Source organism: Anolis carolinensis, unplaced genomic scaffold, assembly GCF_035594765.1.
Source record: "Anolis carolinensis isolate JA03-04 unplaced genomic scaffold, rAnoCar3.1.pri scaffold_11, whole genome shotgun sequence".
Lineage (NCBI taxonomy): Eukaryota > Metazoa > Chordata > Lepidosauria > Squamata > Dactyloidae > Anolis > Anolis carolinensis.
Genome location: NW_026943822.1, coordinates 12,267,502 through 12,280,028, shown reverse-complemented (window position 1 = coordinate 12,280,028; position 12,527 = coordinate 12,267,502). Strand labels below are relative to the sequence as shown.

Here is a 12,527-nt window from a genome sequence, read left to right as displayed (position 1 = left end):
AAGTACAAACAGAGACCATTGGCTGTTCTGGACTTAGCAGAATTGTTTTAAGAGGCACGCCGTCCACCAATGTTAATGGAGCTTAAGTCAGAAAACACCACCTCCCTTTTTCAGGGCATCCTTCTGGGGTTGTTATTGGCAAGGAGCATCACATTTCTTGTAAAAGCTTGGCCAGCCTGATGCCTCAGTGCAGTTGTAAAAACCTTCCAGAGGAGCACATGCCAGCTCGTATAGGTGGAGTGACCCGTATCCGAAATGTGTGAGTGTTTCGGATTTCAGAGATTTTAGGATCTTGGAATACCTGTATTTGCATAGATGTAGGTAATGAGATCTCTTGGAAACTGGTCTCAATTCTAAACATGAAATTCATTTATGGTTCCTATACATCTTATAGGTTATGTGGCGGTATTTGACACACACAAGATTTGAAATATTTTTGTGCCTGAAAGTGGAAACCATCTCAAGCAACACATGCTGGGGACAACAATGGCATATCCTTCAGACGTCTTGATTTGGGAGGAACGGTCTCATTTAACATTTTTCCAACTGTTTTAAAAATATCTGAATTTGTCTAATCCTCTCACTTTTCTCTTTGTCTTCTTGCTTACATCAATGGCTGCAAAATGAGTTCAAAATGTAAAAAAGTTGTTTGCCCTGAATCAATTCAGTAATAAGAGGCAGAATCTTGCCCTTCCCTGTCGCCACAGGCAAAAGCAATCTGCCGCAGCTTCTCCCAGCGTGTTTTGCTTTTCTCTAGGAATAACTTTAGCTGTCTTGACTGCACTCTGGTGTTGTTTGGCCAGGCCTGTGTCCTGGTTTTCATCCGTGAAATGTGGGAGGGTAGGCTGCCTACGTCTTTGACACAGATATGTCAGACTGTTTCAGAAGGCAGCTAATCCAGTGCATCGTAGCATTTTCCTATTTAAGCTCAGTCCGTCCTAACAAAAGCAAGTGAGCTGGCAAAAGTGCCTCTCTCTGTTTCCAGCTCTGGTGCCATACTACTCTTGAGTGATCTTTGCATAGCTCAGGGGAAGGAAAAAGGGGCAGTTCCAGAGCAGGAATAACTGAGTGATTTGGAAACGCAACTCCCAGCTCTCTTCAAATCTGTATAACTATTTAGTGGGGCAATTCTGTAAATCATGTCTCCAAAAGTCTTCCATTCTAAGATGCCATAGAACTGTAAGATGTACACTCATTTCAGCGCAAAATCAGGACATAAGATGTACCCTTGATTCTAGTATGCACCCCATTTTTATATGGGGGGAGGATATGTCTCAGAATCAAAGAAATACAATAAATGCCTCCGGAAAGAGAGAATGGAGGATTTGTCTCTCTGCTCTGTGATTGGAATAATTTCCTTGCACATCAGGATACTACTTTTTAAACACTGTCTTTCAGCGAGCTTAGAGAGGAACAGAAACTTGCAGAATTCCTTTGCTTTAGCACACAGCAATTTTTTTTACAAAATTGGGTGTAACTGTGCTTTCAAGCCCAGCCTCTCAGCCCCACTCAGCTCTCCTAACTGAAAAGGCTGGCAATGACGAAGTCCTGTGGCATCTCACTGCTCTGCGATTCTCATTAAGTTTTTCCATCCACCCATCTACGGGAAGGAGCAGGCCCAGCCTGTTGATGCCTCGCCTTTTGGAGCCTCTCTGCCGGCACCGAATGCCAAGGTAGCAAACACCCGGTTCAGGGCCAAGTGTTCAGCTCTGCGAAAAAGTGGTGGGAAGCAGCCCTGCCAGCAGCCTCCATCTCAACGCCTCCTGGAACCTCCGCTTTCCCTTTCCTGCTCTGCTAAAAGAGGACTACAAGCAACTGGTTACAAAATGAAAGGTTTTGGAGCTTCTGAGAATTAAATCCATGTATTTACAGGTCAGAAGACTAGGGTTCAAATCCCCGCTTTGTCAGGATGGCCTTGAGCAATTTGTAAGTTGCATCTACACTGTAGAATAAACACTGCTTAAGATGATATTAGCTGCCATCGCTCAATGCCATAGGATCGTGGGATTCTTGGTGAAGTATCACTATTCTTTGGCAGAGAAGGTAAAAGGCCTTTTAAGACTACAGCTCCCAGATACCATAGCATTGAGCCATGAGAGTTAAAGTGGGGTCAAACAGCATTCATTGTACAGGGGAGATGCAGACCCATACTCTCAGTTTAAGGGGGGGGGGGAGCAATGGCAAACCTCCACTGAAGAAGTATTGCAAAGAAAATGCCACAATAGGTTTATCTTATGATCTGAAATGACCTGATGGCAAATGACAAAGTAATCATTTAGCAGCCGAGATATGCTAAAGTGCAAATCCAACCAATAGTGAGGAATGCTTGGTGTCCCAGTCCAACATATCTGGAAGGTCATGCAATTACCTTCCTTGGAGCAGATGAATTAATCCCCAACAGGCCTCTCTGAGAAAGAAAAATCTATGGACTCCTCCTTCAGTTTCCAATAATCCCCAATGATAACATCTCCTTAGAGGAACTACTCCAAAAGACCTCAGGAGCACCAAATCCGCCAAACCATGATATCCTCATTGGGCCAACTAAAAAGCATGAAAATATATCATACAAGCTTTCAAAATGCAAGTAGTGATCGGGCAGCCTGCCTTCAACTTTAGCCCTTGCAGTGAAAAGCTAAGCTCCCATTTTGTGTCTTAAAGGTGATGCACAAGAGATGCAAGGACCAAAGGGACACTGTGTTTGTCCTGTAGAAGAAAACAGCTCCAATTCCGCAACATTGTGAAAGTGTCCAAAAGCTCTAAAATGTGTAATTGAGTGAGGCAGGGAAGATAAAAAAGCAGCACAGAACTGTTTGGAATTAGGTCAGTTGTCTTGACTATGACGTTTGCCGCTAAACTCAAGTTGCAGGATGAAAAATCAAGGCTTCGTGAGTCATTTCTGGGTGGGGAAATATCAGCTTACACCTGACCTTGCTTGCTTAGATAGAGGGAAAATGGGGAGTCCCCGTTTCAGAAAAGCCTGTTTGTTGTGGTTTCGAGACCCGCCTCTTGCCTTAGGTGAAATGCAGAGAGGAGAATATTCCTTCTTGGAACTTGCTTGAAAAGAACAAACAAAATAGCTGTTGTATCATTTCCCAGTAAGGTGGGACTCTTACCTCAGTGCCAAGGGACAAGTAGGAAAATCTTCCCACAAGGCAGCTCAGCTTAGTAACCTGGCTTTTGCGGTCAGGCAGGACCGCGCTTGGGCGTCTCAAGTTGCCGACTGGAGCCAGAGAACTATTTCTGGCCTGGATGCCCTGGCTGGCATTGCCAAGCGCTGCAGTGGCATGAGAGATGGGCGGAGAAAGACAGAGATAAATCGGCTCACAGCACAAGCTGCGGCTAAGGAGAGCAAACACGCAAGGGAGCCAGCACATTCGTCAGAACTTCAAGAACATGTGGAAGAGGAGAGCACTGTATACTTGCCCTGGTTTGCACTCTTTGGTATTCATATGAGTAAGAATGCCTGTTTCATATCATGAAAGGGCATCCAAAAAATCAGGCACGAAAACCACCTTCCTCCTGCTGAAAAGAGCCTGGTAATAGAGACCTCAACCTCACTACATCTTTCCTGTGAACCTTTTGCAAACACATGCAATGAGTCAGCAAGGCGGTCAAACCTTCCGATGACACAAGGATTCCTGTCCAACCTGAGATGCCACATCCAGACCTGCCCAATTATGTGGCAGGTGAATCATAGGTTGCCTGGCTGTTCTCCAACGGCTCTTCTCCAGCCCAAGGGCAGTCAAGGGATGGATGACTGAGGGAGGTCATGGTGCCTTTGTATTCGGCTTTGGTCAGGCCTCACCTGGAATACTGCATCCAATTCTGGGCCCCACAGTTCAAAAGAGATATTGACTCTAAGCTGGAAGGAGTCCAGAGGAAGAGGGTGACTAAAATGATGAAAGGTCTGGAGATCATGTCTTCTGATGAGCGTCCTAAAGAACTGGGTATATTTAGCCTGCAGAAGAGAAGGTTGAGGAGAGGAGATGTGAGAGCCATGTATAAACATGTGAAAGGGTGTCATAAGAAAGAGGGAGCAGGCTTGTTTTCTGCTGCCCTTGAAACTAGGACTCAATGGAGCCATGGGTCAAAATTACAGCAAAGGAGATTCCACCTGAACATTAGGAAGAACTTCCTGACCGTAATAAGAGCTGTTCAGCAGTGTAACTCTCTGCCTTGGAATCCAGTCGAAGCTTCTTCCTTGGGAACTTTTAAACAGAAGCTGGATGGCCATCTGACAGGGATCGCACTTTTCCTGCATGGCAGTGGGTTGGACTAGATGGACCTTGGAGTCTCTTCCAACTCTATTGTTCTATGATTCTAAGAGCAGGGCACAGATCTCGAATTGTCAGGTGTGACAAAGTTTGGCGGGGGTTCCAGTGATGTCATCCACCAACAGTTCAGCTAATGGAGGATTTCTCCATTTCACTTTGCTTCCTCTCAATCATAGCTAAGCCATGCAGCTTAACACATGGGTACTGGGGAGAGTGGTCAGTTTTTGGGCATTGATCTCTAGCTGGTGCATTTCCACATTTGGTGCCTTCTTGCCTCTGAATATCGTATACTGTAAGGCACTGGCAATCTCCACAACTTGCTACATTTGTGCCCACTGGAAACCTGTGGAAGACTGGCAATTGATGGCTCGTTGGTCAAAAGATAACCAGTTTGAGTAGCACTAAAAAAACAACAGTTACACATGCTTACTGCAAAAAGCTTTAACAGGAGTAATTATAGGCACATACGTGCAGAAATAGGACCATGCAACCTCTGAAGAAGAGATAATACATTTTATTGCCACAGCACACCAACCCAGGCTGTAATCTTGTGCCCGCTTTTAGACAATAAGAGATTCAGTCTTCTTTGCTGGCTCAGCATCGGCCAGAGAAATATATTCGGGTGGAAGAAAAAAATCCAGGTCAGGCAACTAACCTGAGAGAAACTCTCTTCGGTGTGTCCTGCAGCTTTAGCTTTCCTGAAGGGCAAACCCAGCTTTGGATCATTTGAACTCTCTTAAGCTGCCTACGTCTCCCCTACACAGCAGGTATTAAACTAATGAGTTTAATGACACATCTGAGAAGCCCTGTCTTCAGGCATTTAACATCATTCATGTCTCAATTCATCGCAAAGATGCCACTGTTTTAAAAGGTTGTGTCATCACTTGCTTTTGAGGGGGACTCCTTACTTTGCCTGATAAACCAAGCTCTCGATCTGGGCAATAACCTGGAGATCATGAGTGATCAGCCATGAGTGATCTTGAGCAAGTCACACTCGCTCAGCCTCAAGAGGCAAAGGTAACCCCTCTGAACAAAACTTGCCATGAAAAACCCCAGCGAGCTCCTGTGTGTCAGCCCTAGCTCCTGCCAACCTAGCAATCCGAAAACATGCAAATGTGAGTAGATAAATAGGTACTGCTTCAGCAGAAAAAGGCAAAGCAATCTTGCTGGCCACATGACCAGAGATGACAACACAGGCTTCTTGGCTTGAAAATTGAGAAAAGCATCTCCCCAGAGCTAGAAATGAGTACTGTCTCCAAAAGCCAGAAATGAAAAAAGAAGCCTCTGCCTTTGTTTGTATCTCACTGTATATGATTGTAAAGGCACTGAATGTTTGCCTATGTATGTAAATGCTGTAAGCCCCTCTGGGTTCCCTAGGGGAGAAGGGCGGAATATAAATCAAGTGCATTATTATTATTATTATTATTATTATTATTATTATTATTATTATTTAGGGCCATGAAAGTTGGGAGCATGAAAATCACCTGATTTGAAATTTGGTGCTGGAGGAAAGTTCTACAAATACCATAGACTGCCAAAGGGGCCAACTGAGCAAATCCAGACTCAACTGTACCTGTACGCCAAAATGACCAGTTTGTGGCTATTGTACCCTGGCCATATTATGAGATCACAAGATGATAATGCTTGGTAAAGTGAAGGGCAGCTGGAAAAGAAGACGACTGCATTACAGAAGGATAGCTTCATTCAGGGAAGTCTGTGTTTGCAGAACTGCTGGTGACAGGGTGACTTGGCCGTCTCCAATTCATGGGGCCATCATAAGTAGAAGTTGACTAGACATCATATAATTGACCAATCTTGATGCTGCAAGGAACAGAAACCCACGGGCACACAGCATACTAGACACTTAGGTTTTGCTTTTATTCTTGCGTGAGGACATTTAGAAAGAGCCATAGTTAAAATCAAGCATTCAATTATTACCTCCTTCAAACTAGCAAATCAGATGCCTCCAAGCAGTTGGAGGTGGGCTCCACATGCAGCTCCTACCTATTGCTACCCCAAATCAGATGGAACATCTTTGGGGAATGAAGGGGCTTCCCATCTCTTGCTTTTCCCTCATCCGCAATAAGAAAACAAACTCCGGGGAAATAGAAAGGAAGAGGAGGGACTATCTCCTGGCTGGCATAGAAAGAATGTGTAAGAATGAACTATTTCTTTTGACCAAAAGAGTGTTAGTTTTACACCAGCATTTAAACAAAGATACATGAAAAGGAGTCACTCATTTGTGCAAGAGGTTATTCTATACCCCTTTGAATGGCTCTGAGCACCCGTTCTTCCTGGAACAGGAAAAAGATTCAAGCTACAATAGCCTTCCCAGCCTGTTGGAATAGTTATGGATTCTTGGCCAGCTTATCAAAGGATCAGGAAGGTCAACTTTTACATAAGAAATGAAATGAAGCTCTTAAATTAAGGCACGATCCAGGTTTAAGTTCGTATTCCTTAAGCCTGCATACAAAAAGGAGACTTTAGAGGAGTAGATACTGAGCCTCTCAGTCACGCCACTGCCTTACACTCATGGCATTTTTCCAGACAGAAGCGTATAAAAATATGAAGCCAAATGCATTGTACTTCCGGCCGTGTATAGCAACTCGCAATCTGAACTTCCTGGAGCTGTCTTCTTTGTTTCAGAAAAGCATCCATGGAGAGAGGCTTTCTTTGGCACAATGACACAATCAGAAAATGTGCTCCTTTCCGGAGAACACAAACGGACCTGCATTTGGACTTGTGTCTGCCTCTTACTACTGTTGTGCTTGAGAATGCATCAAGAGTGCTCCAAATCTCCTCCAAGTACGCTACTTGAAAGTTGACTGACACTTGACAATTCAAATACATGGGCATGTATGTTTGTCAAAACCTGCAACCAGTTTGTTGCATTTTATGTCTTTACACCACCTTATTAATGGAAATAAGCTTTGTAAAGCCTTCAGGTCAGGACCTTAGATTGCTTTTTTAAAATGTGGGTTTCTGTTAAAAAATTAATTCTGAAGGCATGGCCAGGAATTTGGGCTTCCAGCTGACTTTTGCACCATTAAGAACAATCAAAGCTTCGCAGAAACAATCCTCAGGGTAGTAATAATACTGGATTTCTGCAAGGCTCTTCTGGAGCACAAACAAATTAAAATGCTATCATAGCCTTTTCAAAACAAATATTAGGACGAATGAGTTACTGCACTCTCCCTTCCCTGATATTGGACATCTTGTCTGAAGTGAAATGGATAAACCTACTGCTATGCAACTGTACTATTTTACACCTTACAAATGTAGCTCTACTAACAGTCACATTACATTTTAAAGGCAGAAAAAAGAAGTAAGGAAGCCAACCTTTGAACCCTTCCGATCTAACAATATTTTTAAGACCAAAGTAAGAGCATCCAGATGTTGCTGAACCGAAACTATGCTACCAGGGGCTCATGGAGACTGCAGCCCAACATCTGAAAAGCCGTATTAATTTGAAACTCTTATTTGGCTTTGAGACAACACAAGATGATAACCCGAAAAGGTCTGCCAAGAAATTACCCATTTTCTGTCTTTTCTGGCAGTCATAAAGTTGCCTGCTTTATATACAGGGCAATATCTTAATTTTTCCCTGAACCAACCCAATTCCAGGCAAATGAAACTCAAAAAAATCAGTGGATTTTACAAGTCTCACCAACTGCCAAGAAGTCAGCTGGGCACGAAGCAGAACCCATTTCCTTTCTGAATGGAAAACGGGAGGGAGGAAACTCTCAGGCACAAACAAACTACTACCTTAAATGGCTGCTCTGTAAAGGGTGGTCATATGCAGCCAAATAGGGAAGCCGCAAAGGAAGTTTCTGGGTTTGCAGATGTATTGTTCACGACACCCGTTTATGTTGTCTGAGCGACTGACCCCACTTTGAATGGCGTCATTTACAAATGCATAGCTGAGAGAGCTGCTTCCTCGCACCTTTGTTTGGTTTACATTCTCCCATGCGAAGGAACAGGAAGGTGTTAACTGTTTTCAAAAGCTGCCCGTTCTAAAGGTTTTCCAGTGTTCCCAAGGAAGTTTCTGCCTTTTGTCCAAATCTGATGCGGGGCACAGGATTCAAGAGGTCTGCAGTGTTCCCATCTGGGCACTCCCACTTGTGCTTTGGCACATCTACACACTCACTCACACGCACAGTATCCCAGAACCATCAGGAGACACATTTTAATGCAGCTTTAAGCTGGCACTGCTCCTGAAGAGCTTGGAGTATTTATCAACTCAATAGGTCAAAAGTCTGCAGACACTGGGTGGAGCAGCAGTATGCCACAAAGCTAACAGTTGTCCTCCTGGAATAGGAAAAAAAGAGAGGGGGTGGGGCGGAGGAGAGAGAAGACAGCGGTTGTCAGCTCAAGATTAAAACACTGGCTCTGCTCCACAATACACAACTTTTCTGAAAAGTTAGAAAGCAAAAAAAATCAGGAGCAGGGGGATTAAGCCCTGGTAAACTAAGTACACAAAATATTTGAGCTCATAAAAATAGCAAGAAGGTTTTTTCTGTCTGTCAACAAACTCCCTCACTAACCCCTAAATACTACTGGTTTTACAGTTATAAACGTTCGGACAGGTTATTTGAATCCTTTGCAGAGAAGGATGGCTTTTTAAAAATCAAAACTATAAATGTATTCTTTGCCCACCCCCTTCCTGTTCTTCCTGTTCACAGAACTGGGATCTGTGAATGGATTAAACAAAAGTCCAAGGCTATGCTGCATTCTGATATAGGTCACTTATTCCTGTTTAGCATTCCCGCTTGCAAGTTCATGACACAACTAGTATGAACATTGGCATGTTATCTAGGCCACTTCTAAGCTGCCATACAATGCAGTTTCAGAACTGCATTGAAGTGGATTATATGGCAACGTAGACTCATATAATCCAGTTCAATGTAGCTAATCTGTATTCTGAAGCTGCATTATATGGGCAGTGTAGACGGGGTCCTAGTTCCCCTTTCCAGCCAAGGTACTATTCCTGCTAGTATCAGGTGACAATGGCCACTGTCCAATTTTTATGGAGAATAGATGTCAGGAATGCATCCACAGGATCATTCGCTTAGGCACCTTTCTGCTGTCTTTTTTAAATGAAAAGGTCTTTGTTCTATATCACTCCAAGAGCACAGAGTTCAATCGCCCACTTGGCTGAGGTCACTGCAACCAAAGAGGCAGTTTTCCAGGTATGCAGCCTCAGAGATCATAGGTTCCAAGGGATTCCTGGAAAAGTGGGTTGAAACCAAACCCAAGCTCCACTGAGTCACAGAAACCACAAAAAAAATAATGCTGGTTCCCCCCGTCTATCCATCAAAAGCAGAGGGTCAAGAACGAATACAATTTGGGTTACTCAGCTACTTTTTCTCCCAGTCAGTGACCAAGCAAATCTATAAAAATGGAAGACACAGGGAAAGGAAGACATTGCAAATTCATTTGCTATGAACCAATGTGAAAGCTAGTCGTTCTGAATGTGTGGGTGAGGGGATTATGCAACTAGCTCTACAGCTGCTGCTGCTTTCAAGCTCCACAGATATCTAAGCGTTAAGAATAAAGAATATATTACGTCTCCCCCTCTTCTCTTAAGAAGAGATTCTTGATATTAAAAATATTTCACAAGAATAGAATTGCAAAGTGGAAGTGTGGTTGTACAGGACTATCTAAAGGGAGTAGAATAATCAAAGGTAAAAACAACAACAGAAGAGTGTAAGGTTCATAAACTGTTTCTATACTTGTGTGTTTACAGGTGCATGTCAATGTAGGTATGTGTTAGGTTAGTGTGTTTGTGTTTAATTTAGTTTTTTAGTATGCTGTAGTGGTGAGTTAGATAACTGTTTACTCTTAGTGAGATATATGATAAAATCTGCCTTTTTGAACTATTTCTGCTCTTGCACTATGTTTTATTTATCTCTGAATAAAAATTAATAAAGATAAACAGGAACGCAGAGATACACGCTATTCCTCTAGCTAACTTATCCTTGGTGAAAGGACTGAAGCCCCAATGCAAATTTCCTCGTAATTACCCCTGATGCAATCCTGCCATCGGTGTCTCTCTCAAGGGAAAGAGCTTTGGGTAGACAATTGTAAACATGGGCTGGCTGCAACGGTGGCAATGTCCCAGGGGGCAATGCAGCAGTTCCAAGAGACTTCTGGGTAATGAGATTGGCGTCAAGAACTGCAAATCTACAGACAGAAAACACAAAGAAAGTGTGACTTCAACGACACACATTCACACTTTCCATAATCATAGGTGCATGGTAGAGTTCAGTTGGCACAAAACAGGCAAAAGGGAAATCATGTGTAGATCCAAATATTAGTTAGCTGAACAAAGTCTATAATGACTGGTTATGGCTCTCCAGGATGAGAATCCTTTGCAGTCCAAACTGGAAGATGGGAAAGACTGAACCTAGGATGTCTCACATGCAAAGCCTGTATTCTTCTGCTAAACCACAATGGTTCTGATAGTAACCTTGAATGAAATTCAGCAAGATAATAAGCACAGAGAATAGCTTTGTTCATAGAAAGCTTCGTTGCTATGCTTCAGTCTTAAATACAACACTGTGAAACATTTTTGCTTTGCTTCCTTGGTTGCATTTGTATCCTGGCTGGAATCAAAACCATTGCATTCGTTGAGATTGTTTCATTGAATGACAGTTCTGAGGCTCGGCAAGTAGCACATGCCTAAAGGATTTTGGATTGATGGTTGTTAACAAATTGAATATGAGCCAGCAGTAGGATGCTGCAAAGAACACAAACGCTACTTTATCATAGTTTCCAAGTTGAGAGGAGTCATAGTTCTACTGTATTCTGCTCTAGCCAGGCCTTGTCTGAAGAACGACATTCAGTTCTGGGTGCCTCATTTTGAGAAGGATACAGATGATATTTTTAAGCAGGTTCAGAAAAGGACAACAATGATATGGTATTATGGAGAAGAAATCATGAGGAAAAGATGAAGAAGCTGGTCTTGCACAGCTGGGTGAAAACATCTGTCAGGGATAAATGATGGCACTCTTTAAATATCCCACCGAGAGGAGGGGTCAAAGCTTCCTCCGCTGAGCCAGAGGGCAGGACAGGGTCTCGTGGTTTGAAGCAACAGGAAGGGAGAATTTTGACTGAATGTTGGAAGGAACTCCTTGATGGTAAATGCTTTTTGACAATGGAACCAATTGCCTAGAGAGGTGGTGGAGTCTCCTTTCTGGATGCCTTTAAAAAGCTGGACAGTTACATACTGGAGATGCTTTAGCTGGAGATCTTGCACTGAGAGCAGGGTTAGACTTGATGGCCCCTAAAGCCCCTTCCAACTCTACAACTTTATGACTGTAACCAACATCAGAAGAGCATGAGCTTTACTGATCATAAGGTCTCTCCCCACTGCCAAATTCCATGCAATATGGCACATAATTCTGGGCCAAGGTTCTCATGCTGGCCCAAATACCAATAAACATAGCTAATAGCTACCAAAGAACAGAATGCTGGCTTCTATATTGTATAACTTTCTGGGCAAATTGATGTTGAGTAATTTCAAAAAGGCAAGAAACGCATTTAAAAAGTAAATTAGCAACAACAGCAGTCTTGAGCTAGTAGTGGAATGAATGAGCTTCAGCAATTACAGGAGCAGAGTCAAGCATTAAAAGTTACAAAAAGACTTTACTGAAAGAACTACATTTCTATATAGAAAAGTTAAAGCCTATCTATCTATCTATCTATCTATCTATCTATCTATCTATCTATCTATCTATCTATCTGGCGAGATGTTGTCTCTCTCCATGTTCATGGGAGAAGAACAAAAGGAAGACGCCGGGGCTTACCATGTAGCTAGAAACCTTTAATAAAAAATCCCTGAGTCTAAAGAAAAGAATTAGGAAGAGAGAATAGAGAGGCAAGGCAAACAGGGCAGTGAGAGAAGAGCTTTCCTACCAGCTAACTCACCTACCTATCTATTGCCTTGATGAGGACTACAAACTCATGCAGGATGTGGTTGACTTCCAACAATTGACTGATTTGCTAACTCATGTTTATCCCAGTTATTCTTATCCACATCTGCCCATGAACTCCCAAGGACTTTGAATGAGCTCAATATTCAAGATGTTATCAGAAGCCAAGGTCCCATGTGGCAGAAGGCTGCAAACGGCAGACAAGCCATAGGCCAGTTTTGAACACAAAGCCTGAACTGGGGCAGAACTAAAGCAGCTCAGCTGTCACGTTGCACCGCAATGGCCAAGAGGCTGCGAGCGCTTGTTGTGCCTCCTGCCG

At 43.1% G+C, this 12,527-nt stretch overlaps 1 protein-coding gene across 2 annotated transcripts in view; it reads right to left on the bottom strand.

Moving 5' to 3' along the window:
* Positions 1 to 6,128: 6,128 nt before the first annotated feature.
* lrrc28 (leucine rich repeat containing 28) overlaps positions 6,129 to 12,527 on the bottom strand; it is a 36,553-nt gene continuing 30,154 nt past the window's right edge. The window contains exons 9-10 of one of the 2 annotated variants that reach the window (XM_062962978.1): positions 10,298 to 10,457; positions 6,129 to 8,582 (exon numbers count right to left, since the gene is read on the bottom strand). In XM_062962978.1, the coding sequence (XP_062819048.1) occupies positions 8,510 to 8,582; positions 10,298 to 10,457 (233 nt within the window). In that variant the 3' untranslated portion in view covers positions 6,129 to 8,509. Of the gene's footprint in view, positions 8,583 to 10,297; positions 10,458 to 12,527 lie in introns of those variants that run through there. The other variant, XR_010000874.1, reaches the window with a different exon arrangement.